Consider the following 27,805-nt stretch of genomic DNA (forward strand, 5'->3'; position numbering starts at 1 on the left):
CTGGAAGTCCTTCAGGCGTTGCAAGACCTCCGCAACGTGGCGTCGATGTTCGGCCTGGCTCCGGGAATATATCAAGATGTCATCGATGTACACTAGGACGAATTGATGGAGGAAATCCCGGAGCACCTCATGCATGAAATCCTGGAATACGGAGGGGGCGTTTACTAGCCCATACGGCATCATGCAGTACTCGTAGTGGCCAGTAGGGGTGATGAAGGCGGTTTTCCATTCGTCCCCCTCGCGTATCCGGATGAGGTTATACGCACTGCGGAGGTCCAACTTGGAGAATACAGTGGCACCACGGAGATGTTCTAGGGCTGCTGGGATGAGGGGAAGAGGATGGCGAAACTTCTGAGTTATCTTGTTCAGGGCTCTGTAGTCGATACATGGCCGCAAACCTCCATCTTTCTTGGCCACGAAGAAGAAACTCGAAGCAGACTGGTAGTGATTCGGGGGGACGTTCCACGGGAACTGGACAGCCGGAGATACATGATTGAAAGCAGGCTTCGCCCCACTTCAGGATTTCTCCGGTCTTCCAGGAGATCACCGGGTTATGCTGCTCCAACCACGGGCGCGGTGGAATCCTCCAGAACCAGCAGATGAATGTCCTCGTGGTGAAGGAGTCCAGTTTGGAGGGAGATTGGGCCCACGCAATGCCGTACATACTTCTTGCTTAACGGCTTGCCGGTGATGGTGTGGATTTGGTAAGCGGCCGGCGTGGCCGAGGTTGGGAGCCTGAGTTGACGGCAGAGGGCGCCGGAGATGAAGTTGCCAGCTAACCCAGAATCGAGGAGGGCGGAAACTGGAAGAGACACATCAGCCGCAGTAAGTGTCACAACAGTGGTGAGTGGTTTCATTGAATATCGTGAAGGAAGGATGGCACTCACCATGGGACGAGGAGGACGAATGGGGCACCCAGCTATGGTATGCCCCGGAGCTGCACAGTACAGACAGAGATTCTGGGCCAGCAGTCTTTGACGCTCCGCCATAGTGAGGCGGTAGGAGTCCACGAGCATGGGCTCGCTGGCTGGTTCTGGGGAGCTGACGTTCTCTGGTCGGCCGAGCGGAGAGGAGGAATGCGCCTGGCCCTGGTGCTCTTCTAAGCACGATTGCATACGAGTGGCAAAGCGGATGGACAGCTGGATGAATCGCTCGAGGCCGATGGTATCCTCGTATGCAGCGAGATGCAACCGCACTCTGGGCTCCAATCCTTGGCGATAGGTAGTGAGAAGGGCCTGTTGTTCCACCCACTAGAGGCCGCCAGAGTTCTGAACTGCAAGGCATAATCATTGACAGACATATTCCCTTGTTTCAAGTTGTATAATCTCTCACCTATTGAGGAGTCCCAGGCAGGTTTGCCGAAAACTTCCCGGAAATGTTCGATGAAGCTAGAATATGACTGGGTTACAGGATTATTCTGGGTCCAGAGAGAATCTGCCCATTGTAAAGCCTTGCCTTGTAACTGGGAGATAATGAAAGCTACCTTAGCTCGATCCGTTGGGTAAGAGAGCGGTTGCATCTCCAGGACCAGTGAACACTGAAGCAAGAATCCGCTGAATTCCTCCGCCGAACCAGAGTAGGGCGCTGGCCGTGCCATGGGTCTGGCGTGCACGGCAGGTGAAGGAGGGATGATGGGATCCGCGGAAGTGCTCGCTGGTGGTGGTGATGCAGGTGCTGACATTAGTGTACGGCGGAGTGCATCAACTAATTCTTGGAAGGGATCCGTGAGGCTCATGCTTGTGTCTCTCGGTGCTGGTCCGGTCATCTGTTACGGATCACTCAGGGACAGAGAAGTAAGAGATGAAAGATGGTATTTATTGAATGGACACAAGCAGAGGAGCGGGAAGTGAGGAGTGGATGGGTGCTGGGATCCGTGCCGGGAAGGAGGGGACCACACACACGCACCGTGGGGCTTTAGGAGGATCTTGGGAGGTAATCCTTGGAGAGAAGATGGAAGAAGAGTCTTCTGAGGTTATCCTTGGAGAGAAGGTAAAGAGGAGTTAGTCCTAGTAGTTAGCGCAGGAATGATCTTGTCGTGAACGTGACCGGACAATGACTGGGTGCGTGTGTGTGGCTTTTGAGGTGCTGTGGTGGCTGATAGGTGATGCGGATCAGGTGGTGATGAGTAGTATTCAGGTGAGGGTGTGCGCCGTGATTGTGTGGAGGTGGAACCTGGCGTGTTTGTGACACAGGGACAGATCAGGAATTCGAACAAGACTAGACAGGACAAAGCTCCACAAAAACAAATTAAACTCAAGACAAGGAAAGATATAAGCCAATGAACTAATAAAAGGTTAAGTAACAAAATAAGTTACCAACTTAGAATAATCAAACAAAACCAAGAATCAAGACTAGAAAAACTAAATCAATAGTTATAAAAGCCAAAAGCAAGAACAAACAAATTACTAAAATCAGGAGCAAGACAAAAACATAGAACTACAAGGACTAGACAAGGGCACAAGACCAACCAGACACAGACACAAATTCAGTCACATCCACAGACATAGACAGAGGGGGTGAGGATGACCATGAACCAGCAAACACAAAAGGGTAAGGGGCACTGTAAATAAGGAGGAAAATGCATGAGGGACAGGTGAGTACAATAAGACTAACCAGGCTAACAAGAGGGTGTGGTAAAAAGGAAACAAGGAGGAGGGGCTAAAGGAGCACATGGCCGAGAAAGCAATTAACAAGGCCATGTGCTGACACTAGACACAAGAAACAAAACATAAAACAAAGTGACAGTGCAAAACCCTGACAACCTACCCACAAGTGCCAAAACCACTTCCATAAGATTTGCTGACCATGATATTACTATACTTGATTGGCCAGCCAACTCACTTGACCTGAACCTCACAGAGAATCTATGGGGTGTTGTAAAGAGGAAGATAAGTAACATCTGGCAAACAATACAGAGGAGCTGAAGGCCGCTATCAAAGCAACCTGCAGTGCCACAGACAGTAATTGCAAAAGGAGCACCAACCAAGTATTGAGTGCATAATTAAACTTACTTTGGAGATCTTGAACATTTTGTTTTGTAAATCTTTTTTTTTTATTGATCTTTGAGAAAAAATTATATATATATATATATATATATATATATATATATATATATATATATATATATATATATATATATATTTATTTATTTATTTATTTATTTATTTTTATTTTTTATTTTTTTGAGATACTGAAGCTATCCATGTTGATAATGAAAACGATGCATTGGGATCAGCATTTATAGACATTCTGAACTCTATTGGTGTTAGACAACACGTTTCAGGACCTACTCATTGTCGAAATCATACTCTAGATTTAATACTGTCACATGGAATTGATGTTGATGGTGTTGAAATTATTCAGCCAAGTGATGATATCTCAGATCATTATTTAGTTCTTTGCAAAATTCATATAGCCAAAATTGTAAATTCTACTTCTTGTTACAAGTATGGAAGAACCATCACTTCTAACACAAAAGACTGCTTTTTAAGTTATCTTCCTGATGTATCCAAATTCCTTAGCATATCCAAAACCTCAGAACAACTTGATGATGTAACAGAAACTATGGACTCTCTCTTTTCTAGCACTTTAAATAAAGTTGCTCCTTTACGCTTAAGGAAGGTTAAGGAAAACAGTTTGACACCATGGTATAATGAGCATACTCGCACCCTAAAGAGAGCAGCCCGAAAAATGGAGCGCAGCTGGAGGAAAACAAAACTAGAGGTATTTCGTATTGCTTGGCGGGAAAGTAACATATCCTACAGAAAAGCATTAAAAACTGCTAGATCCGATTACTTTTCTTCTCTTTTAGAAGAAAACAAACATAACCCCAGGTATTTATTCAATACAGTGGCTAAATTAACGAAAAATAAAGCCTCAACAAGTGTTGACATTTCCCAACACCACAGCAGTAATGACTTTATGAACTACTTTACTTCTAAAATCGATACTATTAGAGATAAAATTGCAACCATTCAGCCGTCAGCTACAGTATCACATCAGACAGTGCACTATAGACCCCCTGAGGAACAGTTCCACTAATTCTCTACCATAGGAGAGGAAGAATTGTATAAACTTGTTAAATCATCTAAACCAACGTTAGACCCTATACCATCTAAGCTCCTGAAAGAGGTACTTCCAGAAGTCATAGATCCTCTTCTGACTATTATTAATTCCTCATTGTCATTAGGACATGTCCCCAAAACCTTCAAACTGGCTGTTATTAAGCCTCTCATCAAAAAACCACAACTTGACCCCAAAGAACTAGTTAATTATAGACCAATCTCGAATCTCCCTTTTCTGTCCAAGATACTAGAAAAGGTGGTATCCACACAATTATATTCCTTCTTAGAGAAAAATGGTATATGTGAGGATTTCCAGTCAGGATTTAGACCGTATCATAGTACTGAGACTGCTCTTCTTAGAGTTACAAATGATCTGATCTTATCATCTGATCGTGGGTGTATCTCTCTATTAGTTTTATTGGATCTTAGTGCTGCGTTTGACACAATTGACCACAACATTCTTTTGCATAGACTTGAATACTTTGTTGGCATCAGTGGAAGTGCATTAGCATGGTTTAAATCGTACTTATATGACCGCCATCAGTTCGTAGCAGTGAATGAAGATGTATCCTATCGATCACAAGTGCAGTATGGAGTACCTCAAGGCTCAGTACTAGGGCCGCTACTCTTCACGCTTTATATGTTACCCTTGGGAGATATCATCAGGAAACATGGTGTTAGCTTTCACTGTTATGCTGATGATACTCAGCTCTATATTTCTTCGCAGCCCGGTGAAACACACCAATTTGAAAAACTAATGGATTGCATAGTCGATATAAAAAACTGGATGACGAGTAATTTCTTACTGCTAAATTCTGAAAAAACAGAGGTGTTAATTATAGGACCTAAAAACTCTGCTTGTAATAACCTAGAACACTGTCTAAGACTTGATGGTTGCTCTGTCAATTCTTCGTCATCAGTTGGGAACCTAGGTGTGCTACTTGATCGCAATCTTTCCTTAGAAAGCCACGTTTCTAGCATTTGTAAAACTGCATTTTTCCATCTCAAAAATATATCTAAATTACGGCCTATGCTCTCAATGTCAAATGCAGAAATGTTAATCCATGCATTTATGACCTCAAGGTTAGATTATTGTAATGCTTTATTGGGTGGTTGTTCTGCACGCTTAGTAAACAAACTACAGCTAGTCCAAAATGCAGCAGCAAGAGTTCTTACTAGAACCAGGAAGTATGACCATATTAGCCCGGTCCTGTCAACACTGCACTGGCTCCCTATCAAGCATCGCATAGATTTTAAAATATTGCTTATTACTTATAAAGCCCTGAATGGTTTAGCACCTCAGTATTTGAATGAGCTCCTTTTACATTATAATCCTCTACGTCCGCTACGTTCTCAAAACTCAGGCAATTTGATAATACCTAGAATATCAAAATCAACTGCAGGCGGCAGATCCTTTTCCTATTTGGCGCCCAAACTCTGGAATAACCTACCTAACATTGTTCGGGAGGCAGACACACTCTTGCAGTTTAAATCTAGATTAAAGACCCATCTCTTTAACCTGGCATACACATAACATACTAATATGCTTTTATTATCCAAATCCGTTAAAGGATTTTTAGGCTGCATTAATTAGGTAAACCGGAACCGGAAACACTTCCCATAACAACCTATGTACGTGCTACATCATTAGAAGAATGGCATCTACGCTAATATTTGTCTGTTTCTCTCTTGTTCCGAGGTCACCGTGGCCACCAGATCCAGTCTGTGTCCAGATCAGAGGGTCACTGCAGTCACCCGGATCCAGTACGTATCCAGACCAGATGGTGGATCAGCACCTAGAAAGGACCTCTACATCCCTGAAAGACAGCGGAGACCAGGACAACTAGAGCCCCAGATACAGATCCCCTGTAAAGACCTTGTCTCAGAGGAGCACCAGGACAAGACCACAGGAAACAGATGATTCTTCTGCACAATCTGACTTTGCTGCAGCCTGGAATTGAACTACTGGTTTCGTCTGGTCAGAGGAGAACTGGCCCCCCAACTGAGCCTGGTTTCTCCCAAGGTTTTTTTCTCCATTCTGTCACCGATGGAGTTTCGGTTCCTTGCCGCTGTCGCCTCTGGCTTGCTTAGTTGGGGACACTTCATCTACAGCGATATCGTTGACTTGATTGCAAATTGATTGCCTTTCTTGGAGTCAAACTTTGGTAAACTTTTAGTATGTTTTTAAGTACATTTGATACTACTGTAAACCACTGAGAAACATTTTGTTAGAATTTTTTGGGGGTCAAGCCATATTTGTAGCTGACTAAAAATAATGTAACTGATTACTTTTGATTACTTTTCTAAATTTCTAATGAATGTTTATTTGCAACTGTTAATCATTTTCAAACATTTTCAGCATGCAGGGTTAACCGTACAGTAGAGCTCAATACTGTGGAAATTCAAAATCCTTTAACTTGAATTAAGAAGATCAAATTTGAACATCCACCACAAAATCAGACTTTAGTACTGACTTTTATTTTGAGAATTATCTGAAGTTTAATGTAAGATTTAAAATCATAAGAAATTGTTTACTGGTACTGTTTTTGAAACCAAATCTTTGCATAATTACAGGAAACACTACATCTAACAATGGTTTGGGAAAAAAATAGCTGATTAAAATATAATAATAAATAAAAGCATATACATCAACTCAAATGCGGTTATCTAATAAGTATGTGTCCTATTCTGTGTACTAAACTCCTGAAACATTGGTGTCTTTTTGAAATATTGCTGTCTCTTTGTATATGATATGATGATAGTTTCTCAGAATAAGTTAAATGCTCATGAAGTGACTCAGAGCAGTTCTAGATATTATGTTTATGTGTTCGTGTACTCATATAGTGAGGCGGCAGAGGCTGAAAACACTGCTAGCTTCAGTAGGCCTGTGTATAGTAAATTAAACTGCATGTCTACGTCATTAATTTCCACGATGGGCGGACTGGGGAAAAAAATAGGCCGGGAAATCTCACACTCATACACCCACATCATATTCTGAAACATGGTCAACCCTATTTTTCGTATGGACTTCACATGAAAAAAAAAATTTAAATGTTGGGGACATGCAAAATAATTAAAAGTTCTCTCCTGAACTGCACCTTCACTTCCATTTTTCTTTTCAGTCTCTTTATTTTGCCATGATATCTATTTCTCTCATGACTTTAATACTCAAGATTTAACAGAACTAGACTTTCTAAATTGCCTACATCAAAATAAGTACATCACTACAATATCTTTATAGAACAATCCTATCACATTTTTTTGCAAATGGATTACCATTTTTATTTATTTTTTACTACAAATTCCATGGTTAAACTATGGTTAGTGTAGCAAAAACCATGGTTAATTTGTGGTAACCATGGCATACTATACATTAATTTTCGTAAGGGTTGTGGTGTTGTCTGCCCTAGCTCCCCCTAAACCTATTATAAAATATGATTATTATTCTGCTAAATTATTTGTGACGAGTGGGGAGGGGCCGAGGGACATGGGAGCGAGGCCGGTGGAGTGATTGGAGATGAACTACACCTGTTCGACCCGCCGGTCTCGAGGCCCATGGAGGAGATGGAAGGATATAAAACTGGAGCGACGACAGTGAAGGACGAGAGAGGACCAGGCCTGGGCTTTTAGTTGTGTTTTGGTATTTATTTGCGCGCACCAGTCGTCCGTGAGGGGCTGGTGCGCTGTTTTGTGTTTATTTTGTATTAAAATGTTGTTTTGATTGTCCGCCGGTTCCCGCCTCCTTCTTCCGGATGAATATGAAGGTTTATATCGTTACAGTGGTGCCGAAGCCCGGGAGAAGGAGGGACGCGCTGCTGAAGATCCCTCGCCGCTGTGGTGAATCCGTGGTGCCATCGAGCTGGCGAGGAGTGTGCCGCCATGGACGCTCGAGGCGGTGGGCTGGAGCGAGTTGTCGGGGACGGGCGAGCTCGCTACCGGCCGCCCACGATGTGGAGAGACGGCTGCCGTCCGTGAGGGAGCGGAGGAGTCGGCGCCGTTCGCCAGGTGGCCGGAGCCTGCTGCCATCCGCCGGAACGGGGAGGAGCGGGGAACGGGGGACTCCTGCCGGCTGCCCAAAACCGGAGGAGCCGTCGCCGTCCCGGGCGGCGGAGGAGTGTTGTGCCGTCCGCCGAGGGCCGTCCAGTGCCACCGCCAGGCACCGCGGAGGAGATCGCCCAGCTGGTGGAGGGCCGAGCAGCGGTGCGTCTGGGAACCGGAATTATTATTATTTTTTTTTTCCTCTCTCCCCTCTCTCGTCTCTGTCGCTCCTCCTTCCATCTCCTTTTCTCTCGCCTCGTCTGTCCTACCCCCAGGTTCCCGCAGGTCCCCGTGAGCGGCCCCCCCGGAGGGAGAGGGGGGGGGGGAGTAGAGCGCAGTCTCGGGAGTACCCCCCGGCCTGCGAGGGGCGATGGGGGTATGTGACGAGTGGGGCGGGGCCGAGGGACATGGGAGCGAGGCCGGTGGAGTGATGGGAGATGAACTACACCTGTTTGACCCGCCGGTCTCGAGGCCCATGGAGGAAATGGAAGGATATAAAACTGGAGCGACGACAGTGAAGGACGAGAGAGGACCAGGCCTGGGCTTTTAGTTGTGTTTTGGTTTTTATTTGCGCGCACCAGTCGTCCGTGAGGGGCTGGTGCGCTGTTTTGTGTTTATTTTGTATTAAAATGTTGTTTTGATTGTCCGCCGGTTCCCGCCTCCTTCTTCCGGATGAATATGAAGGTTTATATCGTTACATTATTACTTTAACATTACAATTGATAATATCCTTTTTACAGTATTCCAAGTGATTGTGAGCAATGGGTTGCTGCTGCTTGACTAATTAAACAAAGACAAAACTACAATAGCATCTTTACAGATGAAACTGACCTGCACTTAAACGGTAGTTTTGCTTCTGTGCTCCAGCTGTGCGCTTCCACAGTCCACTCCATACTCTCTCTCGCAATGATTACTCTTAGTATGATCCAAACAATTTGGCGGAGGAGCAGAGAGCGCGTGAGTCAAGAGTAACTGATTCATGATTTATTAGAGATTTAATTATCAAATTGCAGATTTGGAAATAATCGCTTTAGTACATTTGGCATGCAATTATACAATAATAATATTAAATTACTCTGACAAATCGGCTGCCAGGCCACCAGGGATTGTCCCGGTTCTCCCCGATGTTCAGTCTGTGCCTGATTTCCAAAGACATTTGATATTAATTTCAATCTGTCCTTTTTAAATACATTCATGAATTTGTAAATCAACTTCAGGTTGACTGAAATACCAAGAAGGTATTTGGGAAATTGTAACTGTTGATAAAAATGTAATATTATTTAGTGACATTTTTGCAGCCCAATCCTTTACTTCCAATGCAAACCCTGTTACTGTTAAGTTCATTGTCTCCCAACTCTCCTCTATTGATTTTGTTGGATGATCTGAATTATTCCCTTGTAAATTAATCCAGTAAACAACAGATTTTTTTTCATCTTGTATTAAATGGGGACTAAAAAAAATTGCCCTCATTAGAAAATTCTTCTTTGACATTTAATGGCGGTTGACAACCAGCTTGTTGAGTGAGGCATTGATATAAGAAAGAAAGAAAGAAAGAAAGAAAGAAAGAAAGAAAGAAAAAACGCATACCCTACCTTTCTATATTTTCTTATATAACTGTTGCTTTCAAAAAAAATAATAAAATAAATAAAAAACAAGACTTTCATATCCTTTGTAAGAACTGTTAAGTATATGCTGCAAAGTTAAAGTATTTATGCCAACAGAAGTAAAATAATTTTTAAATTGAATTCCTTCCATTTCATATGCAATACATCCTCTACAGTTTGTGTAAGTCCACATTTATTGCACTGACCAGAATTATGTTTCCCTATCATTTGAAATGATTTGTTGAGGACAGAATGTCCAATTCTCAAATGAAAAATTACTATATCTTCCTTTCTGTTGCCATAACTAATTCTAACTAAACCAACTTGTTTAAAGTGGAAATATTCACCCTCAAGACACTGTTGCACTACTATCGCTTTAGGATCTTGATATTGTTTATCCTTTATAGTTTTTAAATATATGAAGATCGACAAAGGGCATTGTGAAAAATCAAGGCAGAGATACTGGCAATACTATAGGACTAATATTAACATTAAGTTTGCTTTTTTTACTATCCATCCAAAGCTTTTCTCCTCTGATTTTTCATATTCCCATTAATTTCCCAAAATATTTTTAATTGGATGATTTGAAAAATGACTTTCAATATTTGACCAGTATACCAGTCTTAGTTGGAGATCACGTAAATCCAAAGGCCTTTCTCCCATCTCGACCTGCAGTGTTGTTACAGGAGAGGATCTGCTCCACAGCAATTTTTGTTAGCAAAGCCTTTGAAGCTGAACCATAAATGATCCTACCGTAATCAATATACTCTCTTTGCTATGGGGCCCCGTCAAAAATCACATTTAGGTGATTTTTAGCATTGTTAAACCAATTGACCATTTCTCTAAAAAAAAAAAAAAAACAGGATAAACCAGAAAAATAAAGACAGATTATATATGATTTTACTTAATATAAGTGAAAGTATAAAGTCATGTGCAGCAGACAGTAACATATATGAAACATAAATTAAATATAATAATACAAAAATAAATAAATATTAATCAAAATAATAATGTTACTGTGACATCTCACGGACAGCATGAGTCTCAGACTGATTAGAGGACAAGCCTTCTGGACGGTTCTAAAACACAGAATCACAGAAGGCAGAATAAATTAACAGGATTAACGATTCAGATACACAAACAGAACAAGACTAAAGACTTAATATTCTGTTCCTCTTCAGGAACTCGAGCTGCGTCAAAACATTTTGGGGAACGCGTTTAGCGTGAGCGACTCTGAATATAATATCTAATCTGTTTTATAGAAGAGCGTGACGTCACAGGCGTATTCCCTAGATTTAGAGTTCATTCTCGAGGTTCGGAAGCACGCGAAGCAGTTCCTTCCCCCTCTGTGAACTCGCAGCTGTAGCTACTTATCTCCGAGGAGATTAATAATGTTTGTGTGACTAAGCGGCTCGCGTGTAGCCGAGGCAACACGTGTACTAGCCTACATCATTTTCATTTTTGATGTAAATCTTACCAAAACCAGACCGTCTTTACTCGTCTGATTGGTTAACTGCATTAATTCTGAGGAATTAAATTCAGTATCTATGAGAAGTTAGATATGAATTATACCAACAAGGCAGACGGGTTTACTCGTCTGATTGTTTGTTTGCATTAAATTCTGAGGAATATAATGACACTTATCTCACTCTGAGAAATTATATATACTGGAGGGGCTGCTGGGTGGGAGCAGCCCTCTCAGTCTATAGTCAGAGTGTTGCCGCCCGCACTCCCCCTGTGTCGGGACCGGAGGCTGAAGCAACGCTCTGAACCAGGGTTTTCCAAACCTTTTTTTTTAAAGGCGGATCTGAGGGCTGTACTTCAGGTTGTGAGGCCCTTGGTTAAGAAGTCCTGACACGTTTCGGTCACGACTGCAGAGGCTACTGTGGTGGAGCGGCGTACACTGCATTACACAGTGCCCGTCTCGCCTCAGCGCCCTCTGGGGGCTGGTCTGCCAACCCTGCCAGTGTTCCAGGGCGCAGCGGTCCCCAGCGAGCATCGTTCTCATTATTTTAGCGGGGCTGAGACGCTCGCTGCCCCTGCAGGCGTCTCTTACACCAGAGGTCAGTCTCGAGAGACTGATTCCCTTAGTAGATTATTTAGCAGCGTGAAAACTACTGCCAAATGTATCTCAATGGGTCCTGCACACAGTAGGAAAAGCTACCGTATTCAGTTCGGCTCTGCACCGCCGATATTCAACGGGGTCATTCCGACGATAGTCGGCCCCGGGCAGGGTCTGGTTATTGAACAGGAAGTGAAAACCCTATTAGAGAAGGAGGCCATCGAGGTGGTCCCTCCTCAAGACAGGGAGTCCAGGTTCTACAGCCGGTATTTCACAGTTCCAAAGAAGGATGGGGGGTTGCGTCCGATTATAGACTTGGGGGTCTTAAATCGTTCAGTTATGAGATTGAAGTTCAAAATGCTCACGATCAAGCATGTTGTAGGTCAGATCAGGTCCGAGGACTGGTCTGTCACAATATATCTCAAAGATGCATACTTCCACATTTCCATCCTTCCACAACACAGGAAGTTTCTGAGGTTCGCTTTCATCGATGATTGGTTGATTTTAGCTCAGTCAGAGCAGGTTGCGACTCGGCAAGATGTCGTTCTCGCACATATGGGGGAGCTGGGTTTGAGACTGAACGCCACCTATCACCACCTATCTAGGCGTAGTATGGGATTCGACCGTGATGCAGGCACGATTGTCCCCTGCTCGTATCGAGTCGATCCTCATCTCAGTCGAGAGAGTCAAAGAAGGCCAGTCACTTACTGTCAAACAATTTCAGAGATTGTTGGGTCTGATGGCAGCTGCGTCCAACGTGATACCTCTTGGCCTGCTGTACATGAGATCCGTACAGTGGTGGCTCAAGACCAAGGGATTTTCCCCGAAGGGCAATCTACTTCGCACTATCAAGGTCACGCGGCGCTGCCTCCGTGCCTTAGACATGTGGAAGAAACCTTGGTTCTTGAATCAGGGCCTGGGGCTGGGAGCTCGTTGTCGCTGTGTAATACTAGCGACGGACGCATCTCTCACCGGTTGGGGTGCAGTCATGAGTGGCCACCCTGCCCGTGGTCTGTGGAGCGGGAGCCATCTAACATGGCATATCAATTGTCTAGAAATGCTAGCAGTTTATCATGCACTGAAGCACTTCCTCCCAGACCTAAGGGGTCACCATGTGTTGGTGCGCACCGACAACATATCGGTGGTCTCTTACATCAACCACCAGGGAGGTCTGCGTTTGCGCCCTTTGTACAAGCTGGCGCACCAGATCCTGGTGTGGTCCCAGAGCAAACTCCTCTCATTAAGAGCAGTATATATTCCTGGGAAACTAAATATGGGAGCAGACATACTGTCGAGGCAGGGGCCGAGGCCCGGGGAATGGAGACTTCATCCAGAGGTGGTGAAGCAGATATGGAGAGTATTTGGCAGGGCTCAAGTAGACCTATTTGCGACTCAAGAGACATCACAATGTCCCCTTTGGTTCTCTCTAGTTCATCCAGCTCCTCTGGGACTGGACGATATGGTACAGACCTGGCCGAGGCTTCGTCTGTACGCCTTTCCCCCTATTGCTCTGCTCCCGGGAGTTCTGGCGAGAGTACGCCGGGATGGGGTCTGTCTGTTCTGGCCGGGCCGAGTATGGTTCGCAGATCTGGTCTCGCTCTTCGACGGCTCTCCATGGGAGATACTGATCAGGACAGACCTACTCTCACAGGCGCAGGGTATGATAATTCACCCTCGCCCGGAGTTGTGGAAGCTGTGGGTGTGGCCCCTGAGGGGGCACAACTGTTAGCAGCTGGTCTCTCAACTGAGGTTGTTGAGACACTCCTCCAATCCAGAGCTCCCTCAACGAGGAAACTGTACGCCCTGAGGTGGAAACTCTTCACCTCATGGTGCAGAGACTGCCAGCTAGACCCAGCAAACTGCCCAGTTGGTACAGTTCTGGAGTTTCTGCAGGCCAGGTTCTCTGCAGGGTTGACCCACTCCACGCTGAAGGTTTACCGGGCGGCCATTGTGGCCTACCACTCCCTTCTCGATGGACACCCCTTAGTTACATGTTTCCTCCGCGGTGCGCTGAGGCTGAGACCTCCAGTACAGTCCCGTGTTCCCCCCTGGGACTTGGGTGTGGTGTTAGAGGTTCTTTGCAAATCTCCATTCAATCCGATTCAAGATATCTCAGACAGACATCTGACTCTTAAAACCGCCTTTCTGTTGGCCATTACCTCTCTGAGTAGGAGATTTACAGGCCTTCTCAGTGGCCCCTACCTATCTTGATTTTGCACCTGCCATGACAAAAGTGTTCATATACCCTTGAGCGGGATATGTTCATAAGGTGCCCTCTATAACACCACAACTGGTAGTGCTGCAGGCCTTCTGTCCTCCTCCCTTTCGGGAGCCCGACCAAGAGAAGCTAAATTGTGTGTGTCCAGCTCAAGTGCTGGATGCATACGCCCACAGAGCTGCCCTGTGGAGAAAATGGACCAATTTCTTGCATGCTGCGGTCCCCCCAAGAGGGGTTTTCCTGCTTCTAAGCAGAGTATTAGTCGTTGGATAGTTGAGACTATCAACGCCACTTTGAGTCCTCTGGTCGTCCCCCGCTGTCGGGAGCCAAGGCTCACTCTACATGGGGTATGGCGGCCTCCAAGGCCTTTCTAGCAGGTGCGTCCATGCTGGACATCTCCAATGCTGCAGGGTGGTCCACGCCTTCTACTTTTGCAAGATTCTATGGCTTAGACATGCCAGTCACTCCAGGCACTTCAGTCCCCTCGTCCTAAGCTGTGCTCTTCGGATACACACTAGGCAGGGGTTTGGTAGTCTGGCAGCGTTGGTACTCTTTCCCCAAAGCGTTTCGACGCAGTTCGAGTTCCTGAAGAGGAACGTCTCTAGGTTACGTATTTAACCCTAGTTCCTCGAGGGAACGAGATGCTGCGTCTCGAGGCCATACCCCCAAAACCCCCGCCGGCGCTTGCTGGTACTCGAAGCTGAAGCCAGCTGCGTGGCTTGTGCCTTTATAGCTTCCTGGTCACTTACATCACCCCGCCTGTGACGTCATGCTCTTCTATAAGACAGATTAGATATCATATTCAGAGTCGCTCATGCTAAACGCGTTCCCCAAAGCGTTTGGACGCAGCATCTTGTTCCCTCGAGGAACTAGGGTTACATACGTAACTTAGAGACATTTTTTATCCTGATATTTAAGATTAAGGGGTTAACATGTCTTAAATGTGTGATTCTTCTCTTAAAACTGTAATGACATAAAGAAACAAATTTACATCTACTATAAAACATACTTTTGTTGAAACCAAGCAGGTCAAACAACCTGTTTTCCACAACTGCAAATTGTGACATCAATATGTTGCATTGAACCACCTCCATGACAACACTTCAGTGCAGTTTTTTGTAATTTTTATAACTAATTTTCTGAAAGATTAAGTTGTCAGGGAAGAAGACCAAACATGTATCGCACACAGTATCTTACCTGATCACCTGACTGCATTTCCATATCTGTTTGAAAAATAATGACAAACTCAGTTGCGTGGTTTGGTTAATTTCACATCTTTTAAAGATTATTTTCACACAACAAAATATTTCCATGTTACTGCAGCTGTATGTAATACACACCTGTCCTTCTTCTTTGGCGCTTGTGAAAGTAAATCACAGCAACAGCTAAAGCAACAAGCAGCAGAGCTACAGCAGCATATATCCCTGTTACTGCAGCTGAAGACAGAGAGTTTCTTTTTTACTTAGAGTGCAAAAAAATATTATATATATATATATATATATATATATATATATATATATATATATATATATACTGTTTTAAATGACAATAAAAGTAAAAGTAGCTATATGATACTCACCAGTGACAGAAACAGTGAAGCTTTTTATTATATTGAATCTGATGTTGGTGATTGTTAGTTTATAGAGTCCAGAGTCTGATGTCCTCATGTTTGCGATGGTCAGAGATCCAGTCTGATGATCCAGCTTCAGTCTGTCTCTGAATCTCTCCTCACATTGATCATCTGTACAGATCTTACTCTGATCTCCAGTGTTTTCAGCGATGAGAATGCGATGAGAAAAATACCACGTCATCACATCATTTGGAAATTTTATTACCCCAGGATCTAAAGTAACAGATTCTCCCTGATATTTTCTTCTCATTTTATCTTGTCTTGCAGCAGGAACATCTGAAACACAAATCATCAAATAACTGAAGGGTTATTGTTTTTTTTGGGGGGGGGGGGGGGACTACAAAACCTCAAGAACTGTGGATATTAAAATGATTCCTTGTGCTTATCAAACAATTTGCATACTTCAAAACCACATTTTTTAAAATTAGGTTATTTGTTACTGAACAATGCCATTGTGTTATTTGTTACTGAGCATTGCAATGTGAAGCAACAAATATAGATATGAAATCATATAATGTTGTCCTGTCTTCCTACAACATGTGCATTTAGAGCAGGGGTTGCGTACGTCGGTACTGGAGAGAGAGTTTTGCTTAAACCCTAATCAAACACAGCTGAACAAGCTAATCAAGGTCTGAAGGGTTACTAGAAAGCTACAGGCAGATGAGCTTTAATTAGGGTTGGAGCTGAACTCTGCTGGGCTTCGGCTCTCCAGGACCGGAGTTCGCCACCCCTAATTAAGAGCGATTATATGAACCAGCAAGCATGGTCTGTGGCAGACTTTTTGCGTCAGGGTGACAATTTAATGAACAAGAAAAAAAAAATAGTGATTTAAATTATAAAGTAGGGATGTCCAGATCCGAACACGTAATCGGAAATCGGGCCTGATCACGTGGTTTCAGACTCAATCGGAATCGGGCATTACCTCCCGATCAGGACTCGGATATATATATATATATATATATATACAGTATATAATAAAGGTGTGAATAAATATAGATTTAAACTCAAAGAGACAGGATCGTCTGCGCATGATCTGGTGTTTTATATCCGGACCCAGAATAAGGCGAGATGAACATCACTGAGCGGTAAACACTTCTGCAGTGTGCGTTTCATTCATACTCGACACCAGAGGGTGCTATTGTGCAGAGAGTCATATCAGGAAATTCCAGAAACTTTTGGACACACGAAGACATTATTATACAATCACGACAATATATGGTTTTTCAAGTCATCTCCAGCAGGTGATAAAGTATATGAACAATGCAGTGCTGATTGACATAGCTTTTATTACAGTACAGAAACTATTCTGCCTTATTATGTGATAAACTGTGGTGTGGAAAGATGAGGACCCAAGAGCGATTATGCAAAAGGATACTGCTTTAATTGAGTAGCGTATCAAAATAACCAGCCTTCGGTAAAACCAACAAAAGCAGCCGATGAACCGGTACCCAAAAGGTAAACACAAAGTCTTTACAATAATCAGCAAACAGAGGGGTCGGGCTGGCGCTCGGGCTGTGTGCGGAGATTGGCGTCTAGCGGACCTCCTTTCCGCTCTCAAGATAATCTCAGGTGGCGGGTATGGTCACTGTCCAGAGTACTCGTCAGCACCAGCAGGGCTGGACAGAGAGCAGAGCAACAGGTTAACTTAAGGCACTGTTAGATCTGACCTGTGACTGGAGCACGAGGGGCAGGGTAGGATCCGACACGACAGGACAGGACAGGAACGAGATGGTTGTGAAGCTTCTGCATGTACAGCAAACAAAATAATCAAGCAGAGAGCACAAACACGGGGAACAAGAAATAGCCAGGATGATTGAGGAAAAGAGAGAACAAGTGTGAATCTATTAGGGAGACAGAGGAGAGATAATGAGGAACAGCTGAAGAGGTGAGTGAGTGTGGCAAAATAACCAGCAGAGGAGGGGGAGGAAGAGAAGGAAAACCGAAACCATGACAGTGCCCCTCCCCTAAGGAGCGCTTCCTGGCGCTCCCAAGGGAGGAACCTGGTAAGTGCGGAGGAATTCATTGATGAGAGAGCGGTCCAGAACGTCCCGGGAGGGGATCCAACTTCTCTCCTCAGGACCGTAACCCTCCCAGTCAACGAGAAACTGGTGGCCCCGACCACGACGACCCATATCTAGGAGTTTACGCACTGTGTAAACAGGGGCATCCTCGACACGAACAGGGACAGACGGAGGAGTAGGAGAAGGCGCGCGTACAAACGGTTTAATGCAGGAAATATGAAAAACAGGATGGATGCGACGAAGATTGGGAGGGAGTTTCAATTTGATCGCGACAGGACTAATGATCTTAGAAATTCGATAAGGCCCAATAAAGCGGGGGGCCAGTTTGCGGTAAGGATTCAGGAGAGGTAAATTTTGGGTGGATAGCCACACTCTCTGACCACAATGATACTTAGGCCCTCTGATACGACGCTTATTGGCGTAATTTCGAGTACGGGTCTTACAGCAATTGATGAACGCAGTCACTGAGGGGACATCGGAATCAGCATTCTGCGAGGAGAACAAAGGCGGCTGATAACCAAAGCAGGAGTTAAACGGGGATAAACCGGTTGCGGACGTAGGTAAAGAATTATGGGCATATTCAGCCCATGGTAATTGCTCTGACCAAGACGAAGGGCTACGAAAGGCTAAGCTGCGCAGAAGGCGTCCAACGATCTGATTGGTGCGTTCAGCCTGGCCGTTAGTCTGGGGATGAAATCCAGAGGAGAGGCTGACAGACGCGCCAATGAGGCGACAAAATTCTTTCCGGAATTGGGACGTGAATTGAGGGCCCCTGTCTGAAACGACGTCAGTGGGTAGACCGTGTATCTTAAAGACGTGATTGACCAAAACCTGAGCCATCTCCTTGGCCGAAGGAAGTTTAGGAAGAGGGATAAAGTATGCGGCCTTTGAAAATCGATCCACTATAGTCAGAATGACAGTATTACCTGCTGACGGGGGTAAGCCAGTAATAAAATCAAGGGCTATATGAGACCAAGGACGAGACGGAGTGGGTAGTGGTCTTAAGAGACCCGCCGGCAGAGAATTGCTAGATTTAGTTTGCGCGCAGACCGTACATGAAGCAATGAAACGGCGCGAGTTGTGGTCAAGAGTGGGCCACCAGAAGCGCTGGCGAATAGTGGAGAGCGTGCCCCGAACGCCGGGATGGGCGGCCAATTTGGAGGAATGAGCCCACTGAAGAACAGCTAAGCGTGCTGTAACGGGAACGAAAAGGAGGTTCCTGGGGACGTTGCGCGGAGCGACAGAGCGAGACAGGGCGCGTTTGACCACCCTCTCTATTCCCCAGACAACCGCACCGACAACTCGAGAGGGAGGGATTATTCCCTCGGAGGTGGAGGGTGAGTCTGAGGGATCAAAGAGGCGGGAGAGGGCATCGGCCTTCACGTTCTTAGACCCAGGGCGATAAGAGATCGAGAAATCGAAACGGGCGAAAAATAGAGCCCAGCGAGCCTGCCGAGCATTGAGCCGCTTAGCCGAGCGAATGTACTCTAGGTTACGGTGATCCGTCCACACAATAAACGGTAAGGTAGCACCCTCTAACCACTGATGCCACTCTCCCAAGGCCAAACGTATGGCCAGCAGCTCACGATTGCCTACGTCATAGTTGCGCTCCGCAGGCGAGAGACGGTGGGAAAAAAAAACACAGGGGTGCAATTTATTGTCGGACGAGCGTTGGGAGAGGATGGCCCCCACTCCCACTTCTGACGCGTCGACCTCGACTGTGAATTGTTTAGACCTATCAGGGGTCACGAGAATAGGAGCCGAGGTAAAAAGAGATTTTAAGTGATTAAATGCCTTTTGAGCGGACTCTGACCACTTAAAACATGACTTGACAGATGTTAAAGCTGTAAGGGGAGCCGCTACTTGACTGAAGTTACGTATAAAACGTCGATAAAAATTCGAAAAACCCAAAAACCGCTGGAGCGCGACACGAGAGTCAGGGATAGGCCAATCGGAAACCGCCCGAACCTTCGCAGGGTCCATACTAATGCCATCAACGGAGATCACGGAACCGAGGAAGGTGACGGAGGGCGCGTGAAAAGTGCATTGCTCAGCCTTTACGAACAGGCGATTTTCAAGGAGGCGTTGAAGGACTCGCCGCACATGCTGTATGTGTACCCCGAGAGACGGCGAGAAAAACAATATATCGTCAAGATACACGAAAACAAAGATATTAAGCATGTCCCTTAGATCATTGATTAACGTCTGGAACACAGCTGGGGCGGTCACTCAGTTTTTTTTTTATCATATTTTTTTTCATGTTTTCATGTTTTTATTGAGTTTCAATGTGTTAGGTAACTGTTTATTTATTTATTTTTACAGTAAAAAAAACAACAACAGCAGTTGGATTGAGATTAATTGGAATGCACAATGAAAAAACATGATTTCTAAGAATTGTTAAACACAGAGTGTAACGATAAAGACCTTCATATTCGGAAGAAGGAGGCGGGAACCGGCGGACAATCAACATGAAACTTTAATTACAAAAATAAACACAAAACTCAAATAAAAACCAAAACACAACTAAAAGCCCAGGCCTGGTCCTCTCTCGTCCTTCACTGTTGTCGCTCCAGTTTTATATCCTTCCATCTCCTCCGTGGGCCTCGAGACCGGCGGGTCGAACAGGTGTAGCTCATCTCCAATCACTCCACCGGCCTCGCTCCCATGTCCCTCGGCCCCGCCCCACTCGTCACATACCCCCATCGCCCCTCGCAGGCCGGGGGGTACTCCCGAGACTGCGCTCTACTCCCCCCCCCACCCCTCCCTCCGGGGGGGACCGCTCACGGGGACCTGCGGGAACCTGGGGGTAGGACAGGCGAGGCGAGAGAAAAGGAGATGGAAGGAGGAGCGACAGAGACGAGAGAGGGGAGAGAGGAAAAAAAAAAAAAAAATCCGGTTCCCAGACGCACCGCTGCTCGGCCCTCCACCAGCTGGGTGATCTCCTCCGCGGTGCCTGGCGGTGGCACTGGACGGCCCTCGGCGGACGGCACGACACTCCTCCGCCGCCCGGTGGACGGCGACGGCTCCTCCGGTTTTGGGCAGCCGGCAGGAGTCCCCCGTTCCCTGCTCCTCCCCGTTCCGGCGGATGGCAGCAGGCTCCGGCCACCTGGCGAACGGCGCCGACTCCTCCGCTCCCTCACGGATGGCAGCCGCCCCTCCAAATAGCGGGCGGTCGGCAGCGAGCTCGCCCGTCCCCGGCAACTCGCTCCAGTCCACCGCCTCGAGCGTCCATGGCGGCACACTCCTCGCCAGCTCGTTGGCACCGCGGATTCACCACAGTGGCGAGGGATCTTCAGCAGCGCGTCCCTCCTTCTCCCGGGCTTCGGCACCACTGTAACGATAAAGACCTTCATATTCGGAAGAAGGAGGCGGGAACCGGCGGACAATCAACATGAAACTTTAATTACAAAAATAAACACAAAACCGCGCACCAGCCCCTCACGGACAACTGGTGCGCTCAAATAAAAACCAAAACACAACTAAAAGCCCAGGCCTGGTCCTCTCTCGTCCTTCACTGTTGTCGCTCCAGTTTTATATCCTCCATCTCCTCCGTGGGCCTCGAGACCGGCGGGTCGAACAGGTGTAGCTCATCTCCAATCACTCCACCGGCCTCGCTCCCATGTCCCTCGGCCCCGCCCCACTCGTCACACAGAGTTATCTGTTTTTGCTAATTAACTCTTCAAATATATATATATATATATATATAAATGCATATACAATGCATTTAGGCATCTAGATGTGGTGAAGACGACTTGCTGAAGTTCAAACCGAGCCACAGAATAGGGAAGAAAGTGTACTTAAGTGACTTTGTACGTGGAATGGTTGTTGATGGCAGTCGGGCTGGTCTGAGTATTTTAAAAACTGCTAATCTACTGGGATTTTCTCCAGGGTTAACAGAGAATGGTTAAAAAAAGAGAAAATGTCCAGTGAGCAGCAGTCATGTGGACGAAAATGCTTTGTTGATGTCAGAGGTCAGAGGAGAATGGGCAGACTGGTTAGAGATGATAGAAGGGCAACAGTAACTCAAATAACCACTCGTTACAACCAAGGTATACAAAACACCATCTCTGAATACACAACACGTAGAACCCTGAAGAATATGTGCTACAGCAGTAGAAGACCACACTGGTTGCTGCTCCTGTCAGCTAAGAACAGGAAATGGAGGCTACAATTCACACAGGCTCACCAAAATTGGACAATAGAAGATTGGAAAAACGTTGCCTGGTATGATGAGTCTCGATTTCTGCTGTGACATTCAGATATTAGGGTAAGAATTTGGCATAAAGAACTTGAAAGCATGGATCCATCCTGCCTTGTCTCAATGGTTCAGGCTGCTGATGGTGGTGTTGTAATGGTGTGGGTAATATTTTCTTGGCACACTTTGGGCCCCTTAGTACCAACTGAGCATTGTTTAAATGCCATAGTTTACCTGAGTATTGTTGCTGACCAAGTCCATCCCTTTATGACTACAGTGTACCCATCTTCTGATGGCTACTTCCAGCAGGATAATGCACTATGTCACAAAGCTCAAATCATCTCAGACTGGTTTCTTGAACATGAAAAGGAGTTAACTTTACTCAAATGGCCTCCACAGTCACAAGATCTCAATCCAATACAGCAGCTTTGGGATGTGGAGGAACGGGAGATCATGGATCAGCAACTGCAGCAACTACGTAATGCTATCATGACAATATTGACCAAAATCAATATTGACCAAAATGAGGAATGTTTCCAACACTTTGTTGAATCTATCACACGAAGAATTAAGGCAGTTCTGAAGGAAAAAGACAGTCCAACCCGGTACTGGCAAAGTGTAGCTAATAAAGTGGCCAGTGAATGTCTATGTGTGTGTGTGTGTGTGTGTATGTATTAGTAAGCATGTCCCATGTATTTTGACACATATGAATGTCTCTGGGCTAAGCCCCATGATATATATTCACCCTTGAACCGCCCTTGAATATCACTGCAAATATATCACTAAACACATTACTGAATGTACAACACTTTTTATACATGACGACTCACCACGAACAAAAACACTAAAGCGCTTCCTGATGCTGTATGAGTCACTGATGATCTTTAGATGATAAAGTCCAGAGTCTGTGGTCGTGATGTTCATGATGGTGAGAGATCCAGTCTGATGATCCAGCTTCAGTCTGTCTCTGAATCTCTCAGTACCTACATAACACTTAACATCTGGATAGAAATCACTGAGATCTCCATTGATTTGAGCTATACAAATGTTTTTAAAAAACCATTTAATCTTTTCTTGTTTTTTTTTTTTAACATTAGTATTTAGAATGACTGAATCTCCCTTCATCATATATGCTGACACTTCATCTGTACCAACACCAGATGTACCTGAAGAAAAAATTTACAGTTTATTATACACCAAACAAAGTTATACAACAGAAAAGTGCTGTGATATTTCAATAACAGATCATATAGACTGTGGGTAGAAAATATTTCTTGATTCATAACGTAACATGCCATTAAACAGCAGAAAACACTGATTTACACATTTACTCATCAGACAAACATACATAAGTTTAATTGATGAACTTATTCTTAATAACTAGTGGCTCAACTTATGAGATCAAAGATGTATATATTTAATAAGCTTCAGCACTAAAGTATACTCACTTGCAACAGTAAAACTAAATCTCTTCATGATACTGATTCTGCTGTTGATGATCTGTAGTTTATAAAATCCAGCATCTGAGGTCCTGATGTTCCTGATGGTCAGAGATCCAGTCTGATGATCCAGCTTCAGTCTGTCTCTGAATCTCTCAGTTCCTTCATTACACTGAACATCTGTACAGATCTTACTGTGATCTCCAGTGATTTGAGCGATTCGAATGTCATTAAAATACCATTTAATTTTTTCTTGTTGGTTTGTTTTTACACTAGTCTGTAGAGTGACTGAATCTCCCTCCACCACTGACACTTCATCTTTATCAACATCAGACAAACCTAAAGAAGAAATTAACAGTTCCTTATGAGTGAAAAACAAAATTATACAACAGGAAAGTGCCATGATTTTTTTTTAGGTCATAAAGGCTGTGAGTGAAGAAATATAAATGGATTGATAAAGGGATAATAAACAGAGATGTGCAATAGGTATCATCTACGATAACATTATGATGCGAGATATGCAAGCTGACATTATCAAGCACTTTGCAAAAAAAAAAAAAAAAACATTGCTTATTCAAATGCAGTTATAATGCCCCAGAATTATCCAAAGGCAAAAAATGTCCCTGTATGAGTTTTTGTCTAGTTAAGCACTATGTTTTGCTCTGTTTTGCCATTGAGAACAATTAAAAAAGGCTCTTTATTTGCCATTCCAAATAAAGAGCCTTCTTGCTGTTGGCTGAATAGAAGTCAAATGTTAATTTCATTATTCTTATTGAAAAATAAAACAGGTTTGATTAGAGAACATTTAATTATGTGAAAAGAGCATTAGACTGTGGAAAAAACTGCCACACACTGAAATAGACACTGTATGATACTTAAAAATGCTTGTAAAGTCATGTAGCCTACACTCATAAACCTTTAAAGCTTAAAGCTTTACCCTATTGAATAATGTTTATATTCTTCATCTTTATCATTTTAGCTGAAATCTCTGAGTTTCCCATCTCAGGGAAAGTCAACTCAGAGTTCAAGTTTAAAGTCAGAGTTGGTTGAACCTCCTTTTTGAAACAAGCCCCAGTTGTGTGTCTCCAAGAAACACACAGTGGTGTTTTGAATACTGAATGAATATTTTGAATTAATCGGGTGACTCAATGATTCAATAAACCATTAAAACAGACCATCACTTGCTTCATTCCTGAATGAATGAGCCATTTGAACAAATAATTTGAATGAATAACTCAGTGGCTCATTTATTAAGACTTTATCTACTAAGTTTATTTTCATATTTGATATATCATTATATTTTTTCCATTATTTTCTTTCATATACCTATTCAAAATGTTCTATTTAAACATTATTCATAAAATTGTAATCACAGTGTAAATGCATTCATGCCACCTTTGGAGTGCAAAAATTGAGTTCCTGACACTGTTTTTTTTTTTTTTTTTACAAATATTGTGTACAGAGACAAAATAATACTAATAAAAGAAGAACAATCATGTTAGTTGGCTTCAGTTAGGAAACATATATTTCCATTAGTTATTTTCACACTTAATTATAGTCAAGTCAAGTCACCTTTATTTAAATAGCGCTTTAAACAAAAAAGATTTTGTCAAAGCAACTGAACAACATTAATTAGGAAAACAGTGTCAGTAATGCAAAGTGATAGTTAAAGGCAGTTCATCATTGAATTCAGTGAGGTCATCACTCATCTCAGTTCAGTTTAAATAGTATCTGTGCAATCATTTGCAATCAAGTCAACGATACCTCTGTAAATGAAGTGTCCCCAACTAAGCAAGCCAGAGGCAACAGCAGCAAGGAACCAAAACTCCATCGGTGACAGAATGGAGGAAAAAACCTTGGGAGAAACCAGGCTCAGTTGGGGGGCCAGTTCTCCTCTGACCAGACAAAACCAGTAGTTCAATTCCAGGCTGCAGCAAAGTCAGTCTTCCTGTGGTCTTGTCCTGGTTGTCATCTGAGACAAGGTCTTTACAGGGGATCTGTATCAGGGGCTGTAGTTGTCCTGGTCTTATTTTGCAGTTACCATGGCTACAAGAATGATGATTTGTGGTGTTATTGTTAAAACCATGGGTAATTTTCGTAAGAGAACCTGAACCTTTCACAAGACTGGGCCTGAAAGTGATAAACGGGCCTTGTTGCGGCGACAGTGGCTCAGTGGTTCAAGTAGTTTGTCTACAAACCGGAAGGTTGATGGTTCAATCCCCGGCTCCACCTGACCAAGTGTCGAGGTGTCCTTAAGCAAGACACCTAACTCCAGCTGCTCCCGACGAGCTGGATGGCGCCTTGAATGGCTGACAACGCAGTGTGTGAATGGGTCAATGTGAGGCAACTTGTAAAGTGCTTTGGATGGCCATGTGGTCTGTTGAAAGCGCTATATAAATGTAGTCCATTTACCATTTTGTTTTTACCTAAATGATTTATAATTTATTTTAATATATTTTAAAAATGTATAAGGTGTGCATTGTAGCTGACAGCTAAATGAACACATTACAGTTGTTTTATGACTGCAAGTCTTTCTCCTCAAATGCTATTGGACAGGACAACTAGAGCCCCAGATACAGATCCCCTGTAAAGACCTTGTCTCAGAGGACCACCAGGACAAGACCACAGGAAACAGATGATTCTTCTGCACAATCTGACTTTGCTGCAGCCTGGAATTGAACTACTGGTTTCGTCTGGTCAGAGGAGAACTGGCCCCCCAACTGAGCCTGGTTTCTCCCAAGGTTTTTTTCCTCCATTCTGTCACTGAAGGAGTTTTGTTCTTTGCCGATGTCGCCTCTGGCTTACTTAGTTGGGGTCACTTAATCTACACATCTTAGTTGGGGTCACTTAATCTACACATATATCGTTGACTTGATTGCATTCAATGATGAACTGCCTTTAACTGTCATTTTGCAATATTAACACACTGTTTTCCTAATGAATGTTGTTCAGTTGATTGGACGCAATGTATTTTGTTTAAAGCGCTATATAAATAAAGGTGACTTGACTTCACTTGACTATTGAGCTTCACATTTGCTTTTGAGCCCATGTGAAAAAGTAGCATAATTTACATTTGATTTACAGTTTATTTGAATAAATATCAAACATTCAGTTCAATTGTGCATTGTAGCTGACACCTAGATAAACAATTACAGTTGTTTTTATGACTGTAAGTCATTCTCCTCAAATGCTACTGACGTTAGAAAAGTGTATACCAATATCGCATGTAACTTTAGAGACGGTCCCTAAATTTGAGTCTCGAACGTCCAACGTCAAGCCAACTTTAAAAAGTCAAGCCTGTTTTTTTTTTTTTTACTTTCGTTATCTTTTCTCTGCGCAGTACTGCTGATGTCCTTTACCCGGATATAGATGTCCATCCATCAATTATGAACATTCAGCCGCAAAAATGAGGTGCGAGCTGTCGCGAGCGCGGATGGAAGCTTTTTTTTTTTTTTTTTTTTTTTTTAGCAAATTGGATGGTGCCCCCTCTGGGAATTGGTGCCCTACGCAGACTGAGTACTCTGCCTATAGGGAGCGGCGGTACTGATGGGACATTTAAAGAAGATTTTCACAGGATGGTTTTGGTCAAATGGTGCCCCCTGCACTGCATACCCCGTTTTTGCGCCACTCCTTACCACGAGCAACATAGGCTCCTCCACCGCCGCGGTTTTCGCTGGAGATCCATGCATCATAAGGTCCAGAGTCTGTGGTTCTGATGTTTCTGATGGACAGATATTCAGTTTGATGATCCAGCTTCAGTCTGTCTCTGATTCTCTTTTTACGATTAACACAACGCACATCTGTACAGATCTTACTGGGGTCCCCATTGATTTCAGCGATAGCAATGTTATTAAAAGGCCATATAATGTTTTCTTGTTGTTGTTTTTCCATAAGACATAGTAAAGTAACCGAATCTCCCTCCATCACAGAGACTGACCCTCCATCTGTGCCTTCATCAGACACACCTGCAAAAGAAATAAACAGTTCTCCACGGGCCAATAAAAAAACAACAACTTTATGTTCATTGTTCGTGTTTATCGTTGACCAGAAAATAAACTGTAAGAAATAAATGTCGTACAATGGTAATGTAAAATACAGATAATAAATATATTTCTCGAATATAAGCTAAACTGCATCACGTATTTATCTTTGACCTGAAGATAGATTCTAACATTAAAATGACTTACCATACGCGAGTAAATGCACGAGCAATACGAGCAAATTTAAAGTATACTTCATTTTCTACAGTTCTGTTGAAGGTGCTTGGTCATGCCTGCTGCGTCACCAGTGGATGACGAGATGACGTAGTGACGTTTCTGCAGACGAAACAAACATATTTTCCAGCTTCTGTTTGTAGTGATGGGCGAAACGAATTTTAGTCATTCGAATCACAGCTTCGTGAAGCTTAGACTTATTTTGTGGACTCTGGAGAACTGCAAAGCTGGCACCCCCTTTATACGAAAATAATACCGCGCATCAAATGTTTATACGTTTCCACATAATGCTTCTGTATCGTAAACATAACATCCCATGC

The 27,805-nt window shown here is 43.9% G+C and overlaps 1 protein-coding gene across 1 annotated transcript; it reads right to left on the bottom strand.

The window, feature by feature from the left end:
* LOC132131364 (uncharacterized) lies at positions 1–27,568 on the bottom strand (the record flags this gene model as incomplete). The annotated part of the gene is made up of 6 exons (XM_059543388.1): positions 27,459–27,568; positions 26,907–27,257; positions 23,281–23,610; positions 22,663–22,998; positions 15,566–15,892; positions 1–404 (listed from the first exon to the last, which is right to left on the bottom strand). Coding segments are annotated over exons 1-6 (1,800 nt in total), but the record flags the coding sequence as incomplete, so codon positions are not given.
* Between the last annotated feature and the right edge of the window lie 237 nt (positions 27,569–27,805).

This window comes from Carassius carassius, chromosome 48 (assembly GCF_963082965.1).
Source record: "Carassius carassius chromosome 48, fCarCar2.1, whole genome shotgun sequence".
Classification (NCBI taxonomy): Eukaryota; Metazoa; Chordata; class Actinopteri; order Cypriniformes; family Cyprinidae; genus Carassius; species Carassius carassius.